This window comes from Papilio machaon, chromosome 17 (genome assembly GCF_912999745.1).
Source record: "Papilio machaon chromosome 17, ilPapMach1.1, whole genome shotgun sequence".
Taxonomy (NCBI): domain Eukaryota; kingdom Metazoa; phylum Arthropoda; class Insecta; order Lepidoptera; family Papilionidae; genus Papilio; species Papilio machaon.
This window is the reverse complement of record NC_060002.1, coordinates 3,214,345-3,229,288: the sequence shown is the minus strand read 5'-3', so window position 1 is coordinate 3,229,288 and position 14,944 is coordinate 3,214,345. Positions and strand designations below refer to the sequence as shown.

General features: G+C 31.3%; 3 protein-coding genes across 3 annotated transcripts; 2 read left to right on the top strand and 1 right to left on the bottom strand.

Moving 5' to 3' along the window:
* The first annotated feature begins 119 nt into the window (after nt 1–119).
* Nucleotides 120–5,327, top strand: LOC106721695. The gene is made up of 4 exons (XM_014516726.2): nt 120–374; nt 662–1,869; nt 1,939–2,119; nt 3,732–5,327. The coding sequence occupies exons 1-4, from the start codon at nt 281–283 to the stop codon at nt 5,282–5,284; spliced, it is 3,036 nt and encodes a 1,011-aa protein (XP_014372212.2). The 5' UTR covers nt 120–280; the 3' UTR covers nt 5,285–5,327.
* Nucleotides 5,328–6,435: 1,108 nt separating this feature from the next.
* On the bottom strand, nt 6,436–8,878 carry LOC106721532 (dimethyladenosine transferase 2, mitochondrial). Its single transcript, XM_045681866.1, has 7 exons — nt 8,362–8,878; nt 8,111–8,254; nt 7,740–7,877; nt 7,532–7,681; nt 7,166–7,305; nt 6,887–7,051; nt 6,436–6,606 (listed from the first exon to the last, which is right to left on the bottom strand). The coding sequence occupies exons 1-7, from the start codon at nt 8,752–8,754 to the stop codon at nt 6,441–6,443; spliced, it is 1,296 nt and encodes a 431-aa protein (XP_045537822.1). The 5' UTR covers nt 8,755–8,878; the 3' UTR covers nt 6,436–6,440.
* A 1,719-nt stretch (nt 8,879–10,597) lies between these two features.
* Nucleotides 10,598–14,855, top strand: LOC106721533. Its single transcript, XM_045681993.1, has 5 exons — nt 10,598–10,771; nt 12,777–12,884; nt 13,242–13,319; nt 14,224–14,312; nt 14,661–14,855. The coding sequence occupies exons 1-5, from the start codon at nt 10,705–10,707 to the stop codon at nt 14,853–14,855; spliced, it is 537 nt and encodes a 178-aa protein (XP_045537949.1). The 5' UTR covers nt 10,598–10,704.
* The last annotated feature ends 89 nt before the right edge of the window (nt 14,856–14,944 follow it).

Genomic DNA, 14,944 nt, shown 5'->3' with positions numbered 1-14,944 from the left:
TCCTAGTCTCAGATTAATAGATAAAGTCCTAGGTGGCAAACCTAACCATAAACAAAGTCAATTAAAAAACGGAAATATGGCTGCTAAAATTGACAGAACTGCTGTCAATAGTAAAGTCAATACTGTCAATTAAAATGAACAGCTGTCCACTTTTTGAAAATATCTAATTTATTATGTGGCGTAATAAGGTTTAGTATTTAATGTTTATACCGTTGCTTATCTCCAAATGTATGTAACATTTTCGTATATATAAATTAGTGGTGCAGTGGTCTGGATAAGTATGTCGCTTCCTCCTCTTGTTTGCAACACTCCTCCACCACCCGATCAGTGTGAAGATGACAAAGACCCTGAAGATTTTGATATAAATTACAATTGTAAGTAGAAACATTAACAAACATCTGGATATTATACGTCTTGTGCTCATGAATTGTACCATCAAACTGTAAGTTAAAAAGAAAATGTCAAACTAATAAGTTATAATGTGTCAATCATTATCATTTTTGTTGACATTTTCTGTTTAGGCTGCATTGTTTGTTCTTTTATAATTTGGATTTGATGTAGGATTGAACTTACTCCAGGAATTAAATACTTGATGTGTAACCAAAATCTTTATTTTGTACAGTAGAGAGTGAATACTTTTAACAGTTTTTGTTTTTTTTAGTATCACAAGATGATGATGAAGATAGTAATAGTTATGATTATCAAACATACTCAAATTATAACATGTACGAAACAGATAAGCCAGAAAATATCCAAGACAGCGCATGGTCTATGAACATTGCTAATAATTTGAACAGTGTCTTAACAGATCAGGTTTCATCAGTTGAAGATAACAAAAAGACTAATCAAACAGCACCTATCATAGATGATTTAACTGAGAAATTAACATTGGAAGATGTTGCTGTTGAAGATTTGAATTTAGTAATAAATCAAGAACAATTAAATTTACAAGTCAATACCAGTGAAAAAAGTGACATTGATGTCAATGGTTATAATTATTCATCCGAAGAAAAAGTGTCAGATGAAAAAACAATTACCAATTCTGATGTTATTGAAACAGATAATGTAATAACACAAAATGATAATGTTACAACAGAAATATCAGAAAACTCTTTACCTGTTGATGTTGAACATTTGGAACCAATATCTAAAAGATATGAACTACCTGATGATGAATTTAATAATTTTCATTCAAATTTAGATGCATTAAATAACGAAACAGAAATTCAAAAGCAATCAGAGAGTGAACTCAATTTCGAAAATGAAATAGAAACGTTAGAAGAGAAAGTACCAGATGATGATTTTGGAGATTTTGATGAATTTCAGTTTGCTAATAATGACACTGCTTCAACTGTTGTTGAAAATATTGAAAATCCATGGACAAATGAAGCTCCAACTAATGATTTTGGTGACTTCAAAGCAAATTTTGATGATAATAATGATGTTGTACAAGAAGATATGGATACTTCAGATATTGCCAATTTTGAGAAAGATATTTGTGTAACCAATGAAATAAGCGATGATGGTGATGATTTTGGAGATTTTGATGATTTTAAATCCTGTACCAAATCGGCTGTAAAAGATGAATTAGATTTCCAATTAGATCAACACATTCCTGTAATAGATTTTCATTCATCAGAAAATGAAAATCAACTTTTAGAAAGTATTAACAATATTTTTTCTGGAATATTTGAAGAAGAAATATCAGAACCTGAAACTGAGTTTATTGGAAGATTAGAATCAGTACTTAATGAGACGTGGGGCCATTTAGTTGATACAGATGTAAGGCAACCATACATGGTGAATTGGAATAATTCATTAGGACAGAAAAGTCTGTTGAAAGCACTTTGTATAGACTCGAGAAATATTGTAAGAATTTTTTTCTTTTAATTTTTAGGATACACTTTACTTTTACGATAATTACTTTTTATTTTACAGTTATTTGGACCCAAATGGAATTATAATATGCCTAAATATGCTGTTAATCTAAGTGCGGCGCCCCTTCAGCCACAGAAGCAATCATCAACTTTACCTAACATGGAAAATCAAAATTCAGATAAATCTTTGAATAAGGAAAATGATAATTGGGTTGATCCTTTCTCATCCAATGGACAAGAATGTAAGTAACTTTTATTATTGTTTAATTTATATAAAAAATATAGAAATCAAGTGAGCTTGCCTATTTATTGCTAGAGTTTAAAAAAACTGACGCAGACCTTTTGTGTCTTATTTATTTTTGATAAAATGTGAGAGTAAATTTTGTACAAATTTTATATACAAATAAATTAAAAAAATCTGAAAATATACAAAATTATATCACACTGTAAACATTGTTGCATCCACCAAAGTGAAAGTAATGTTTAAGTGCTTAGTACTTTTTCTAGTGTTAATATTTGAATCAATTTTGGTATATTGAAAGACAGGATCTTAGTAATTAAATTAATCAAAAATATACGTTTTTTATAAAGGTAAAAGCACAGACACAAGCTAGAACAATTGTTTTGTGACTAACATACCAAGCTTTTTTTTAATATTAATTCACCACTGTAAAATTTCTTTGCATGTCTTGCACATGGATTAACCTCATCCACTTATACATTATCTGCTTGATCCAACATCCCACCCAAAGTCACATATGCTGAGACCCTCCTTCTAGACCTTGAACACCTAATGGCTACTTTAGATCAAATGGCTCACAAACATTCCACACTCAAAATTTCAGAATTACTCTCACATGGTAAGTCACCTAATTTTAAATGATATAGATTAATTATATATACCAATCTGCTATGGGTCAGTGCCCCGGGCCAATCTGGACTCACCCACAGTAGACCATTGTGGACCAAATCACACCAGACTAGTCTGGTCCAATCGGCTCTGGGCCAGTGGGGAAAAATCTTTATTGGGATAGTTAGTGTGGACTAATCTGTATTAGGCCAGCATAGCTAACTAAGGCCTAGTTACCCCAACATGGGGTAGGCTCGAGCCCCTCTGTAGTGATGTATATAAGCTTATAATATATATAATTACAAATAAAGCTAGATATTCTTAATATATAAAAGTTGGTACTGGTTTTTAGCTTTTATAACAATATGGAAAGACAGTTTTTAAGATCATTTATATTTTTTGGTAATAATAAAAAACTTTTTACTTGAAACTTTAATACAAGTCCTCCTATTTTGTTTAAGAATTATGTATGTAAATTTATATAATTAAAATTCAATTTATGAAATAAGGATAAAAGAACACCATTATGTCTGCTTTTATTATGTGAATATTATTTAATTCAAACAATGCAAATCTTGAACCATCCTTGTTGTGATTTCAGATTTAGGTTCTATAGTTAAAAGATTGTTATAGCTAAAATGCAAGAGTAACAAGAAACACAAAAAAGTTCCTATTTTTAAATAATATTATTTAAATTTATGTTATATTAGTGGTCACCAAACTTCGTCAATGCAAAGTTAAAAAAAGTTGTCTATAATATTCCCGCGTACATCACCTACCTTCCCGTCATAATCAGTCCAGCTGTTCCGGAGATTACCGGAAACGCGGCTTTGTGTCCAGATATAAATTTAAAAAAAAAATGGTTTTTGTTATCAGCTACCCAATTACATCATGAGTACGAAATGTGATGATTTTTTCGATATGACATACAGACACTCAAATTTTATTTATATGTACAGATTTATTAAATGTATGTAGAATTAAAAATGAATTATTTTTTTCAGCATGCAATAACGGTGAGAACGATGTCGCGGCCACGGAAACAAACACAACTGATTTGGAAGTTTTCGAAAAAGTCATGTCTGTGAAACTGGATAAAGTTTATCCGTCTTCATTAAATGTTCAGCCTTTGCGTCAAATCAGTTTACCAGATACCCATATATTTACACCGTCGGATTCAGAAACACCGAGGTCGAAAACGATACATTACGACACTGTGGCACCAGTTTTAATAAGTCAACCTGTCACTGATGTGTCTACTCCGTCGACTGTAATCCTATCTGATGAAGTCCCTAAATTGGATGGTGACAACGATTATTGGGAATTTCAAGATTTTAAAAGTACGACAGAAAATATTCAACCACCGAAAGACGTTAATAAATCGGATATAGAACCAGATAAAAGTAGTGTAGTAAATTCAAACAACTTAATACCGAACGTTGGTGCCACTTATCAACCACAATTGCTACAGCCTATAAAACTCGATCCACTCGTGCCTACATTAAATTGGCCGGATCCAGGTGAAGTTAAGGAAACATTTGATGATTTCTCAGATTTCGTTTCCAGTGCACCCTGGGAAAGTGACAAAAACAATACATCAATAGTACAAGAAAACAAATCTGAAGAAAAACCAATAGTTTCAAATAAACAAAATGATACGTCCATTATAGAAACAAATTGTAATGTAGAGAGTAACGATGATGAGTTTGAAACATTTCAATCTGCACCAACTGTGCCTCAAAGTATTCATTCGAAACCTTACGAAGATAATCATAGCCAAATAATATATAAAGTTTCATCTAGCAAAACAGCAGATTTTGATAACGCATTTTCTGATTTCGGTAAAATTAATAAAAATGAAATAACAAAGCCACATGGTGTTTTAGCTAAAAATGTACCACATTTTTCGACTGAAAATTATAGCAACAGCATGTCAAGTGTTCGGGATGGCTTTGGCAACAATTCTCTAATACACTCTGTAGAGACGCCGAATATGTTACAACCTGTACAGGCCAGCACGAGCAGTGCGTCACGCCAAAACAATACGGCTCAGATTTTACAACCTCTATCATTGGAGAGTTATTCACAAATTAATTGGCCTAATCCGGGAATAGATTTGCAGGATCTATCGCGATTTAATCCTGTCGAAACTGTCCCATCTTTAAAAAGTGATATAAGTTCTAACAGCCAGAGCAAAGTTAACTCTCCAGCTCATATAGATAAGAATTCAGGTCGTAATGAAGTTTTAGATGACGATATTTGGGGTGAATTTGTATCTAGTAAACCTAAGCAACAAACATCAGCTAAAAAACCACCGATATTTGGTGACGAAGATGAATGGACAGAGTTTGTTTCTAGTACTAGTGTCAAACCACAAAACGGTTTGAATACGATAAGTTTAAACGTTCACACGAATCTGAGCTTACAGAAATCATCGAACTTGAATAAATTAAACGTGAAGAATAATCAAATATCTTTAGACATTCCAACATTAAATTATATAACACCTAAATCGAGTCGTAAGACATACAATGATAAACATTTCCAAAATTTATAACCCCAACAAATTACATCATTAAATATGTACTTAATTAGAAATGAAATAAGTATTATGTAAATAAGGTGATGGGATTTTTAGATCATAATATTTATATTGTTATATAAAATGAATCCGAGGTATATAATGTATTAATATTTCTAAAATATAGGAGAATATCATGTAAGGTAAATAAGTCTAGTAGAATTCAAGATGCGAATAAAATAAAAGAAAATATAGGTATAAGATGCGTTTTTTAATCTATGTACTTTTTTATCAGTTTGTTATAGCAGTTTAATGGTATTTCAAATCAATGTTTTGTTGGATTTTACATGTCGTATGTAAAAATGTTTTCAATAAAATAGCCAAAATTGTTGTATGTTATTTATTGTTATTTAGAAGGAAAATTTAATATTTTCCTATGAATAAGGCAATATTAAATCCTAATTATATCTTCAAATTAAATAATTAAAAAAACGCATCGCCTATTAATTGAGGAATTAAAATTTATTTGAAGTCTTTTGACGGTGCCCTAGTGCTACTTGGCAAATAATTATTAATATTAAATACATTTGGTAAATTACATATTGTTTGTATATAGAGTGGATTACGATATTGTAAAAAAATGTAAAAATATGTAGCATATATTATCATCACAATTTTTAAATGTACCGTTCAGTAAATGAAACTTCACCCGTTACCATGTCTAATCCTCGTGTATTGATGAAATGAATTGTAAATGTATTATTGTTTATTAATTTGTAAAAATTTCACATATCTCCACTTTTCGACCAAAAAGAATAATTTTTATGCCCAAAAATTTTGATTTCGTCCAAGTGTAGTTTTTATTAAGTTATGAAAAATATTTTCGAGTTTTTTTGAAAATTGAAAAATTCCTTGCACTAATTCAAAACCCTTGTTGGTTTATTATAATTCGATCAATAAATCATTTCAATAAAATATTTTATTTATTTATTTTAGTGTTTTTTTTTTCAAACAGGAAAAAGGAGAAAGACAAAGGCAATAACTTAATTTTATATGTATGAATTGCTTGTGCCTTTTATAATTTATGTATCATAATAGATTGAAATGTGTAGCGTCTGGTTTATTGCACATTCAAAAAACTTTTATTTTATTGGTAAAAGAAATAAACAAGTTGCATAATTTGTACAAGTTTTTATTTTTCATGATCATCAGTTTCACCATCCGAAACATCTATATCATCCAAATGTGTGCTCAATCTTCTTTTATCGTCATCTTCGATTTGCGAAATGGACTTTGGTAGGTTACTTTCCATTGTCACTCTGAATGGACATTGTTCAAATTCCGGCCATGATATATATCTTTAAAAAAAAAACAAGTTTCATTCCATGATTAAATACAAATAATTGAACACATTATTAAAAGTATTTATTTTTAAAAATTTATTTTAAGTAATGTTTTTTGGGAATCTACAATTACAGTAATTTGTAAGTATGGATGGATTGTGTGAAAGAGGATATGCTTAAGTAGGGGGTGAATTCAGATATGACAGCTGACAGAGATGTATGGAGGAGTAGTACATACTGTGCCAACCCTACATAGGAATAAGGGCAGGTTGATGATAATAATTTGTAAACATACCTCTTGAAAACAGTAATTTTCTGTTTTAAATTGAGATCACCAAATTCAGTAAATATTGTCATATGTGGTAGTGGAGCATCCTCATTATTTGGACCTAAAACTTTATTGGTATCCGGTGGATCTTGTCCCGTGATCAACCAAACTCCACAACCAGGAATCCATTGTCTTAAACAGCAAAATAAATATCAATTGCTTTCAAACTCTTGAAATATGTTAGCAATTTTAACTTTTTTTTTAACTGGCAGTTTGTGAATTTAAAATACTTTAGCCCATACTTACTCTAACATTGGTATAACTTTGGTTGTCTTTGTACATATATGTGGCTTGAAAAAATACCATAAAAGTGGTAAATAATCTGAAGGACAAGGCAACTTCTCTTTCTGAGTGATGTTCACTAAGTATAAACAATACTCGTCCATCTGTAAAGTAATACATTCAATGCCACCAATTATCATAGAGAGGGTTACTTACATACAAAAAAAAAATCATGGTGACATGGAACATATTTTAGAAAGTTCAGTTTTCCCTACTGCAATTATTAATTAAACAATTTTATAATAGCATATTATGTTCTTTGTCACGTAATTAGTTAATAATGGAATTTTAAATAAGATTTTGAGTATTTTTAGTTTTAAAATTACATACCAATGCAGCTTTTTTGCCACTGGGTGGATAAGTCCAAGGTAAATAGTGTACTTTAGGGACTTTAATTAAAACCTTGCAGTCGAAAAATGTCTGAAATAGTGCTGGTATTGTTTTGAATTTCCTTTCTTGTACATCATTATCTGTAAGATACTAAACATTTTAATGAGAACTTGTTCAAGATGTTTCCAATAAACTTTAAAGTACTAACCCTGTAGTGATGAGCTGGCATAGTAATGAAAAGGTCAGTCCTTCCAAGCTGGTCTGTATCATTGTGAAAAACTATATTATAAATAAGATGTTTTACAAAGTTTAAACCAGGCATTGCACCAACAATCTTTATAATCCTGTCTGAAATAAACATATAACTAATTATGATTTGTTATCTTACATATTCTTGAGTTATTGAAATTAATGCTTTTTGAGAACAGCATTTTAATTTATAAAGAATGAAACTTTCTTTTATTAAATCACTCCAAGGTGGATACAGAAGTTAACAAAAGTTATTGACAAGTTTTTACAGCATTTTTCAATATATTTGTTTTGTGACAGTGCTGAACATTTTTAATATATTATTTTCTTACTTTTATCATGGGATGCAAGATCACCCAATAATTCTGGGATTCGATTTCCTCCATCCATCTTATCCTGGAATGCTAACTTCCACATTCCAAAGAAATCTGCCACCTTGTATGTGAGCCTTTTACTTTTTTCATGTTGCAATGCCTATAAAAATCTTGCATATATTATGAACAATATCAATGTCAATTACTGATGAAATAGTTATAAAAGACATGTTGAAATATTAACGGGAATATATTGACCATACTAACTTCTAAGTGTTGGGTAAAGTGACTTGAGGTTTCATATAAATAGAGGTGATTTTTAGTGCATTTTAACAATTCTTTACTTAGGAAACCTAGGCCGGGGTTCACTTCAACTACAGGAGATTCTTCGTTTATATAACTTCCAACAGTTGCGGCTATTTCTTTTGCAGTTTTTGTATTTATTAAATACATACTCTCGGGCGTTTTGTATTTCCTTAACAGAAATCTAGGTAACTTTTCAATTATTTTGCTATAATCTGAGTCATTTTCTAAGTATTTTAAGACATCTGCTGCTAGTTTAGGTTGCTTTTCTACTTTTTCTTTACTCGTTGAGTACCATAACCTTAAACAACGAATTAAAACATTGTTTTTACTTGAATATCTTTTAAAAGAAGCCATTTTTTGGTGTCAAGTTATTTTTATTCCTATGCTGAAACACTTCACTATACTATCTTTATTCCTTCTCAAATAATAACTAAAATAGGCTTTAGAAAATATTTACACGATTTACACCAATGACTCTGTCACTGACAGATGCGTGAAGGATGAGATGAAAACTGACAGTTGACAAATTGACACTAACAGTAACTTAAAGATGTTGCCAGATACAAAATTCCAATTACCGAATACCGAAAAATAATATTTTTAACTATCTTCTTTTCTTCTATATCTATCTATATATATAAAAGAAAGTTGTGTTAGTTACACCATTTATAACTCAAGAACGGCTGAATCGATTTGAGTGAAAATTGGTGGGCAGGTAGCTGAGAACCAGGAAAAGGACATAGGATAATTTTTACCCCGTTTTCTATTTTTTATCCCGCGCGGACGGAGTCGCGGGTAAAAGCTAGTTTATACTAATTTCTACAAGTAAACCGTGGCTATAAGTGCTTTTCTTATTGAAGATAAAGAAAATTTAATCGGTCGGAGTTTAGGGTAAAGTATATAAAATCGATGGCGCAGTTCTTAAGCGCTTGACCAGACCGGACCGTAATGTAAAACGTCGTAATGTTAAATGGTTCGATCACCGTCATATACCAATATGTTTTTTTTATTTTAGAAATTCCTATGTACATTTATTCGACGGACTTACGGTGATGGAAAAGATCTTGATGCAACGTGCACATATCGGCGAAAAAATTCAAAGTTATCTGTGAAGTCATCCAACCACTGGGCAAGTATGGTTGACTATGGACTATTCACCACTAAATTGGGTAGACTCTCTGAGCCCCTCGATGGGGACGTATAATTTAGCTGACCACAACGATATCGAGGGCAGCAAACTTACATAATTATATGAGATGAGTTATTGGAAAAACTCTTCTGTTAATGCAAAAGCATGTAGTCTACCAGATAGCAAAGTTTTCAAGCAATATGTTAAAAAAATATCAATAATCAAAGATGCTTTGTTGTAACGTACGTATATTCAGTTCCCAGCCGAGACTATTTTATTTTTAGTATTTCCCATAACAAAAATCTAAAGTTAATCGGTTCCCCGTATTTTAATTACTGATTTCGGCAACGGATATGATTTTAGTTTCGATAAAACCTTATCAAATAACAACAACAACATTATTCACGCCTGAGACCCAGTATACGCAGATACCTCGGATCTACTTTGTAAAATGATAATTAATTCCATTGAATGAGATGTTGTAAAATCTTATCGTATTATAAATATAAATAATCGTTGGAATCTAAGCGGTGAAAGTAGATACATAATTCGGTACTGATTACTTCCATCTCCAGCCAACACAGATAAACATCCTCACGCTCGAGTTAGGTTACAATACTTTTCCGATCGAATAAAGAATAAACCCTGTTACTGGCTGATGTACCGAAATAGCCGCTTCAAATATCTTATAACTGGTTATAGAGAAATTATTTTTATTAACAGCAGCATTTGAGGTTGGGTAATCTAAGTTTTATATTTAAGTATGTCGCCCTTACACCAAGGTCAAACTTTTGCTAGTCACAATGACTTTTCGTTATTATTATTTTATAATTTAGACAACCTCAATATACTTATTGATATTTCATGATATTAGCGCATTCGACATTTCTACAGGATGTTATCAAGTGGATTTGTTGCGCAACAAAGTTATATTACTTAGTATCTGTATGCAATGTTTTGTTCTTGATACGTGAAAGTAAATTGATTTGTAATTCATTAATATCAAGATAAGCTGAACTGTTAATCACATAACAATCAAATAAATGCAATCATAATTACTTGCCTTCATTATTCATAATGATATCTGAGTCGATACGCGATCGCTACCTTTTGCGCCTCTTTGTTAAAAACCCACTATTATTTTGGACTTTATTGTTGGTTGTAAACGAATAAAAATGTTTTTATTATTTTTGCTATATTTCTTTGTTGCCGTCACAGCGTCCGTGATATTCGAGGACTGCGGTAAGTTGTTTGGACCTAAATAAATACTAACTTGTCTGCGTCGCCACCGGAAATAATCTTTGAACCATTTATTACAAATACCACTTCCTATACAGAACAAGTTTGAATTTGTTTGTTTATTATCAATTTCATATGATGTTTATGGAGTTAATAATACATACACACACGCACATTTATATAACCCTATTTCCTTGGGTCGTCGCATCACGCGGCTGGACCAATTTCACTTTTTTATGTTTGTTATTGTATGACGGCTTGGGGATGTAGGGACAAAGGCAGGTTGATTATGTTATTTTCACAAAAAGGTTCTTATAATAATCTAAGAAAAAAATAGAAAATTGGGATCTCGATTAAATTTGGCATAGACATGAGACATAGTCTGGATGGCTGCTTATTACGTTTTTTTTAATTCCGCAAGGATGAAGTCATGGTCAAAAGCTAGTAACAAATAAAATCACATGTTTTTTTAATTCAAAGTAGGTATGGATTTTGTTGTTGCTTTAGTTCACTACAAACTAGGTCTAAAAAAATGATATAACTACCTCCAGATCCTTCATAATTCGGAGTCCAATAGCATATAAAAGGTATCAACTGATAATTTGGCAATATGCTATGTACATTAGTCAAGGAGCATAAATTTAATGCTACCAAATAACAATAAATACCTATAATAATAAGAATTATAACCTAAGTACTTCAAGCTAACTTAACGTGAATATTATTTCCTTTAAAGTTGGCTACTTGAATAAACAATTGCTCATATTTGAGAAAAATATATCTCCGGTCAATTTAATGGTTTCCTGCTTGACTTACCAAAACAAATTCCAGCACAATAATGGCTATAAACAAAAGATATACATTAGAATTCCAAACGGAATGTCTTCGGTAGGAAGGCAGTTATAGTATGTATGTATTCATTATTATTATTGATGGACATGACTAAGATGTAAAGCACCTATTTCTTTCTGTTATCGGAATATTAGCATATTAAAATGTTACCTATACGCTTAAAAATTGCATACATTCGTACTAATGTCAACATCATACAGTAAAGTTATAAGACAGACCTTTGAGACTTTTTATCAAAATCGTAGGAGACAAAGTGCCAGGGATTCGCTTTAATATTGTAAAGGACAATTTGAAACAATTTGCTGATCATATTTCTTATTCGGAAACTCTAGAAAAAAGTCTTTTTAATTTTTATCCTTTGATTAAATTATCATATAAAATCATAAGGGTACATATATAAATAAAATAAGTATATTTTATTCATATTTTTATATTTTTATTATAATTATCTAATGTAACGAGATATGTAGATATATAATTTTAGATTCATAATGAACAAAGCAATACACTCTTGATATTATCTATTATTTCTAATTTAAATATCTTTATCATGCTATTTTTAATTTGTAAACTGGTTACTTACAGTAGTGCACAAACGTGATTATAGGATTAGCACTCAAAGTGGATTATTTTTTATAACCTTTTTATTATACTCGTATATAAATATTATCATTACAATACGGTTAAATGTAGAAATCTAGGTTATTCATAAAGTGATATCAGTAGAAATTGTCTATTCAAAATAGGTCAATTTAATGTACTTTTCTTTACTTCTTAAAAATAACCAATAGATATTTCAACACTAATTTCTATTTTCCATCCAACGTAATCTAAGATGAAGCGTAGTTCGGAAGAGGGAAACGAGGAGGTAATGAGGTTTCTGAGTCTCAATTTAAAAACAGAATTCTGATAATAAATGTCAAATTACTAGGTAGAAAGTAAAATTCAGGATTAGGATCAGGAGTGGGATTATGAGATTAATAAATCTATTTTGTCATTTATCAATTGATATCATTATATTAATTATACTTTCAGAAGATTACACACCTCCAACAAAATATTTCTAATTGTCGATAAGATTGTAATTGTATAATTGGCGTCATCAAAATGACTTTTGACCGGTGCGGATAATTAAAATAAAATACCTAATCAACAGGGTCAGCGTACGAGTTACACGATGTGAATATAAATGGATGCGGTAGACGACTGCCCTGCTACATCACTCTCGGCGATCATGTTCCCGTTACGATGCATTTTGTTTCTGGTGATTTTTTTTATCGATTACAGTGGAATACGAGCAAGTGGGTCACCTGTCCTTAAGTGATTACTACCAATAAGAATCTGCGACCAAAAAAATTGCAGGAATATTACAGATAGCAGTGTACCTATTATTAGACAGATAGAATAAAAAAAACATTCTCCTTTCGTATCTAGTGTTGCACTATTAAGTAGACTATTCGTGCAGCAATGCGGACTCATCCGCTGTAGTTAGTCTATACCTATCCCTTAACCTTAACTTAGACTCGGGATCCTCAGTGTGTATGCTTCTTTAAGCGGTGGAAAAATTGTGTTCGTTTTGTCATCCTCCGTATTCACTTTATAATAACATTCTTTGTTCCAGAGTTCGAGTCGCGTAAGCTGGATCAAGATGTATTATTAAATATCAACTTTATAACTCTAAGAACGAATGCTACACCAGGTATGGTATATCTTAAAATGTCTTATAAGAAAGTCATGTCTGACATCAAAGAATTTAATATTAGCTGGTAGTGTAGTTTGTTGCTTACTTTATCGGCGACCATATATTATGATCTAAGAATTTAAAAGAAAAAATCAATAGCTACAAAAAATTTATTATTTTTGTTGTGGTAAAATATATTGTATAAATTATTTATAATATAGTAGCTATTAAAATAATAAATAACGTTTCGGTGCCTGCTTCCGATAGCATGTGGGAAAAACAATATTATAAATGCGATAGTGTTGATGGATGGATGGATGTTTGTTAGACGGTATCTCTGGAACGGCTCAACGAATCTTGATGAAATTTGGCACGGATGTATAATAGCATATAACACAACGACGTGGACGGAGTCGCGGGCGACAGCTAGTATTTTAATGAGCTATCAATTTTAAACTGGTTTAGAATATATCGTGTTTCTAGTTTTTATAGATTGCAAATATCATTCAATAGGAAGTTTCATTTCAAGGCCATTATTTCTAACAGACGCCTCAAAACAATAAATGATGAAATTCAAACAGCTTCCTATTTGAAATAGGTTTTAAATTAATGTGTTATAATTTAAAATCAGAAATCAACAATTTATAATACAATTTTATATATGACTAGCGTTTCACACAACTTCGTCCGCGTGGAGGAAATTCTAAATTACACCTTTAGAGGATAAATTACGTTAAAACCTATTTTAAGTACGCGCTTAAAAATCTCCATCCAAAATTCCAAGTCCCTAGCTACAGTAGTTTGGATTGTGCGTTTATATATGTTACTCTTATATACAGATTGAAAGTAGAACAGTAACTTCAAGCAACATCTTTAATGTAATTCATAGAAGGTCTGTTAAATAATTGTTTTTTGATTTCAGAGCCGTGTGCCACTGTACATTGCCCAGTAAGGTCAGATGCTGTGACGTCGTACACCAGTGTGATGACAGTACCGACTAATGTAGCTGCGGTAAATACAAAATACTAACTTCAGCTTATTTCTTATCAAGAGAAAAGAAAGAGGACGATAATTGGACTTTCAGTACTTAAGAAACAAAGCACAAAATACACTACATCACGCCTATTTTCTTTGAGGTGGTGGTATTTTACCGATCAAGCCAGCCATTCGACACATGGTTGTTTTAAACATATTGGGTGCCCGAAAAACAGTCTGACGCCCCTAAAAGGTATACGGCCATTGGCTGATGGCCCAGTAACCCGGCACCCCTTAGATATAACACCCGGGTTACGGCCGCGATTCGGCAACAGATGTTGTTATTGGCTCTACCACTGTTAAAATATTGCCGTTACGTTTCAGAATCGACGCGGCTACTTGCAGTGGCGAGTGTACAATGATGAAGATAGATTAGTTTTGTGCTATTCAGTATTAGTACAAACACAAACCCAATTACAAAAGCACTTTCGCAGTATCAATATTGAACCGAGATATAATATATTATCTACGGATATTAATGATTTTTTTGATTATAATTGGAATGCAACACGTACATAACATATTCGTAAAAAACTTAGCAGATCTCATCAACCAATTAGTGTATAAAAATAATCTTTATTATATTTTTCAAATTAATAATTAATTTT

What these genes read in the sequence shown, in the direction of transcription:
- LOC106721695 (XM_014516726.2), top strand. Translation starts at nt 281, where the DNA reads ATGTCGCTTCCTCCTCTTGTTTGCAACACTCCTCCACCACCCGATCAG. An exon ending in GTATAGACTCGAGAAATATT is followed by an intron (nt 1,870 to 1,938) that starts GTAAGAATTTTT and finishes TTTATTTTACAG; the next exon opens with TTATTTGGACCCAAATGGAA. An exon ending in CTCATCCAATGGACAAGAAT is followed by an intron (nt 2,120 to 3,731) that starts GTAAGTAACTTT and finishes TATTTTTTTCAG; the next exon opens with CATGCAATAACGGTGAGAAC.
- LOC106721532 (XM_045681866.1), bottom strand. Translation starts at nt 8,754, where the DNA reads ATGGCTTCTTTTAAAAGATATTCAAGTAAAAACAATGTTTTAATTCGT. An exon ending in ACTTTACCCAACACTTAGAA is followed by an intron (nt 8,255 to 8,361) that starts GTTAGTATGGTC and finishes AGATTTTTATAG; the next exon opens with GCATTGCAACATGAAAAAAG. An exon ending in AAAGTTATACCAATGTTAGA is followed by an intron (nt 7,052 to 7,165) that starts GTAAGTATGGGC and finishes TTGCTGTTTAAG; the next exon opens with ACAATGGATTCCTGGTTGTG.
- LOC106721533 (XM_045681993.1), top strand. Translation starts at nt 10,705, where the DNA reads ATGTTTTTATTATTTTTGCTATATTTCTTTGTTGCCGTCACAGCGTCC. An exon ending in CGTGATATTCGAGGACTGCG is followed by an intron (nt 10,772 to 12,776) that starts GTAAGTTGTTTG and finishes CCTAATCAACAG; the next exon opens with GGTCAGCGTACGAGTTACAC. An exon ending in TACGATGCATTTTGTTTCTG is followed by an intron (nt 12,885 to 13,241) that starts GTGATTTTTTTT and finishes TCTTTGTTCCAG; the next exon opens with AGTTCGAGTCGCGTAAGCTG.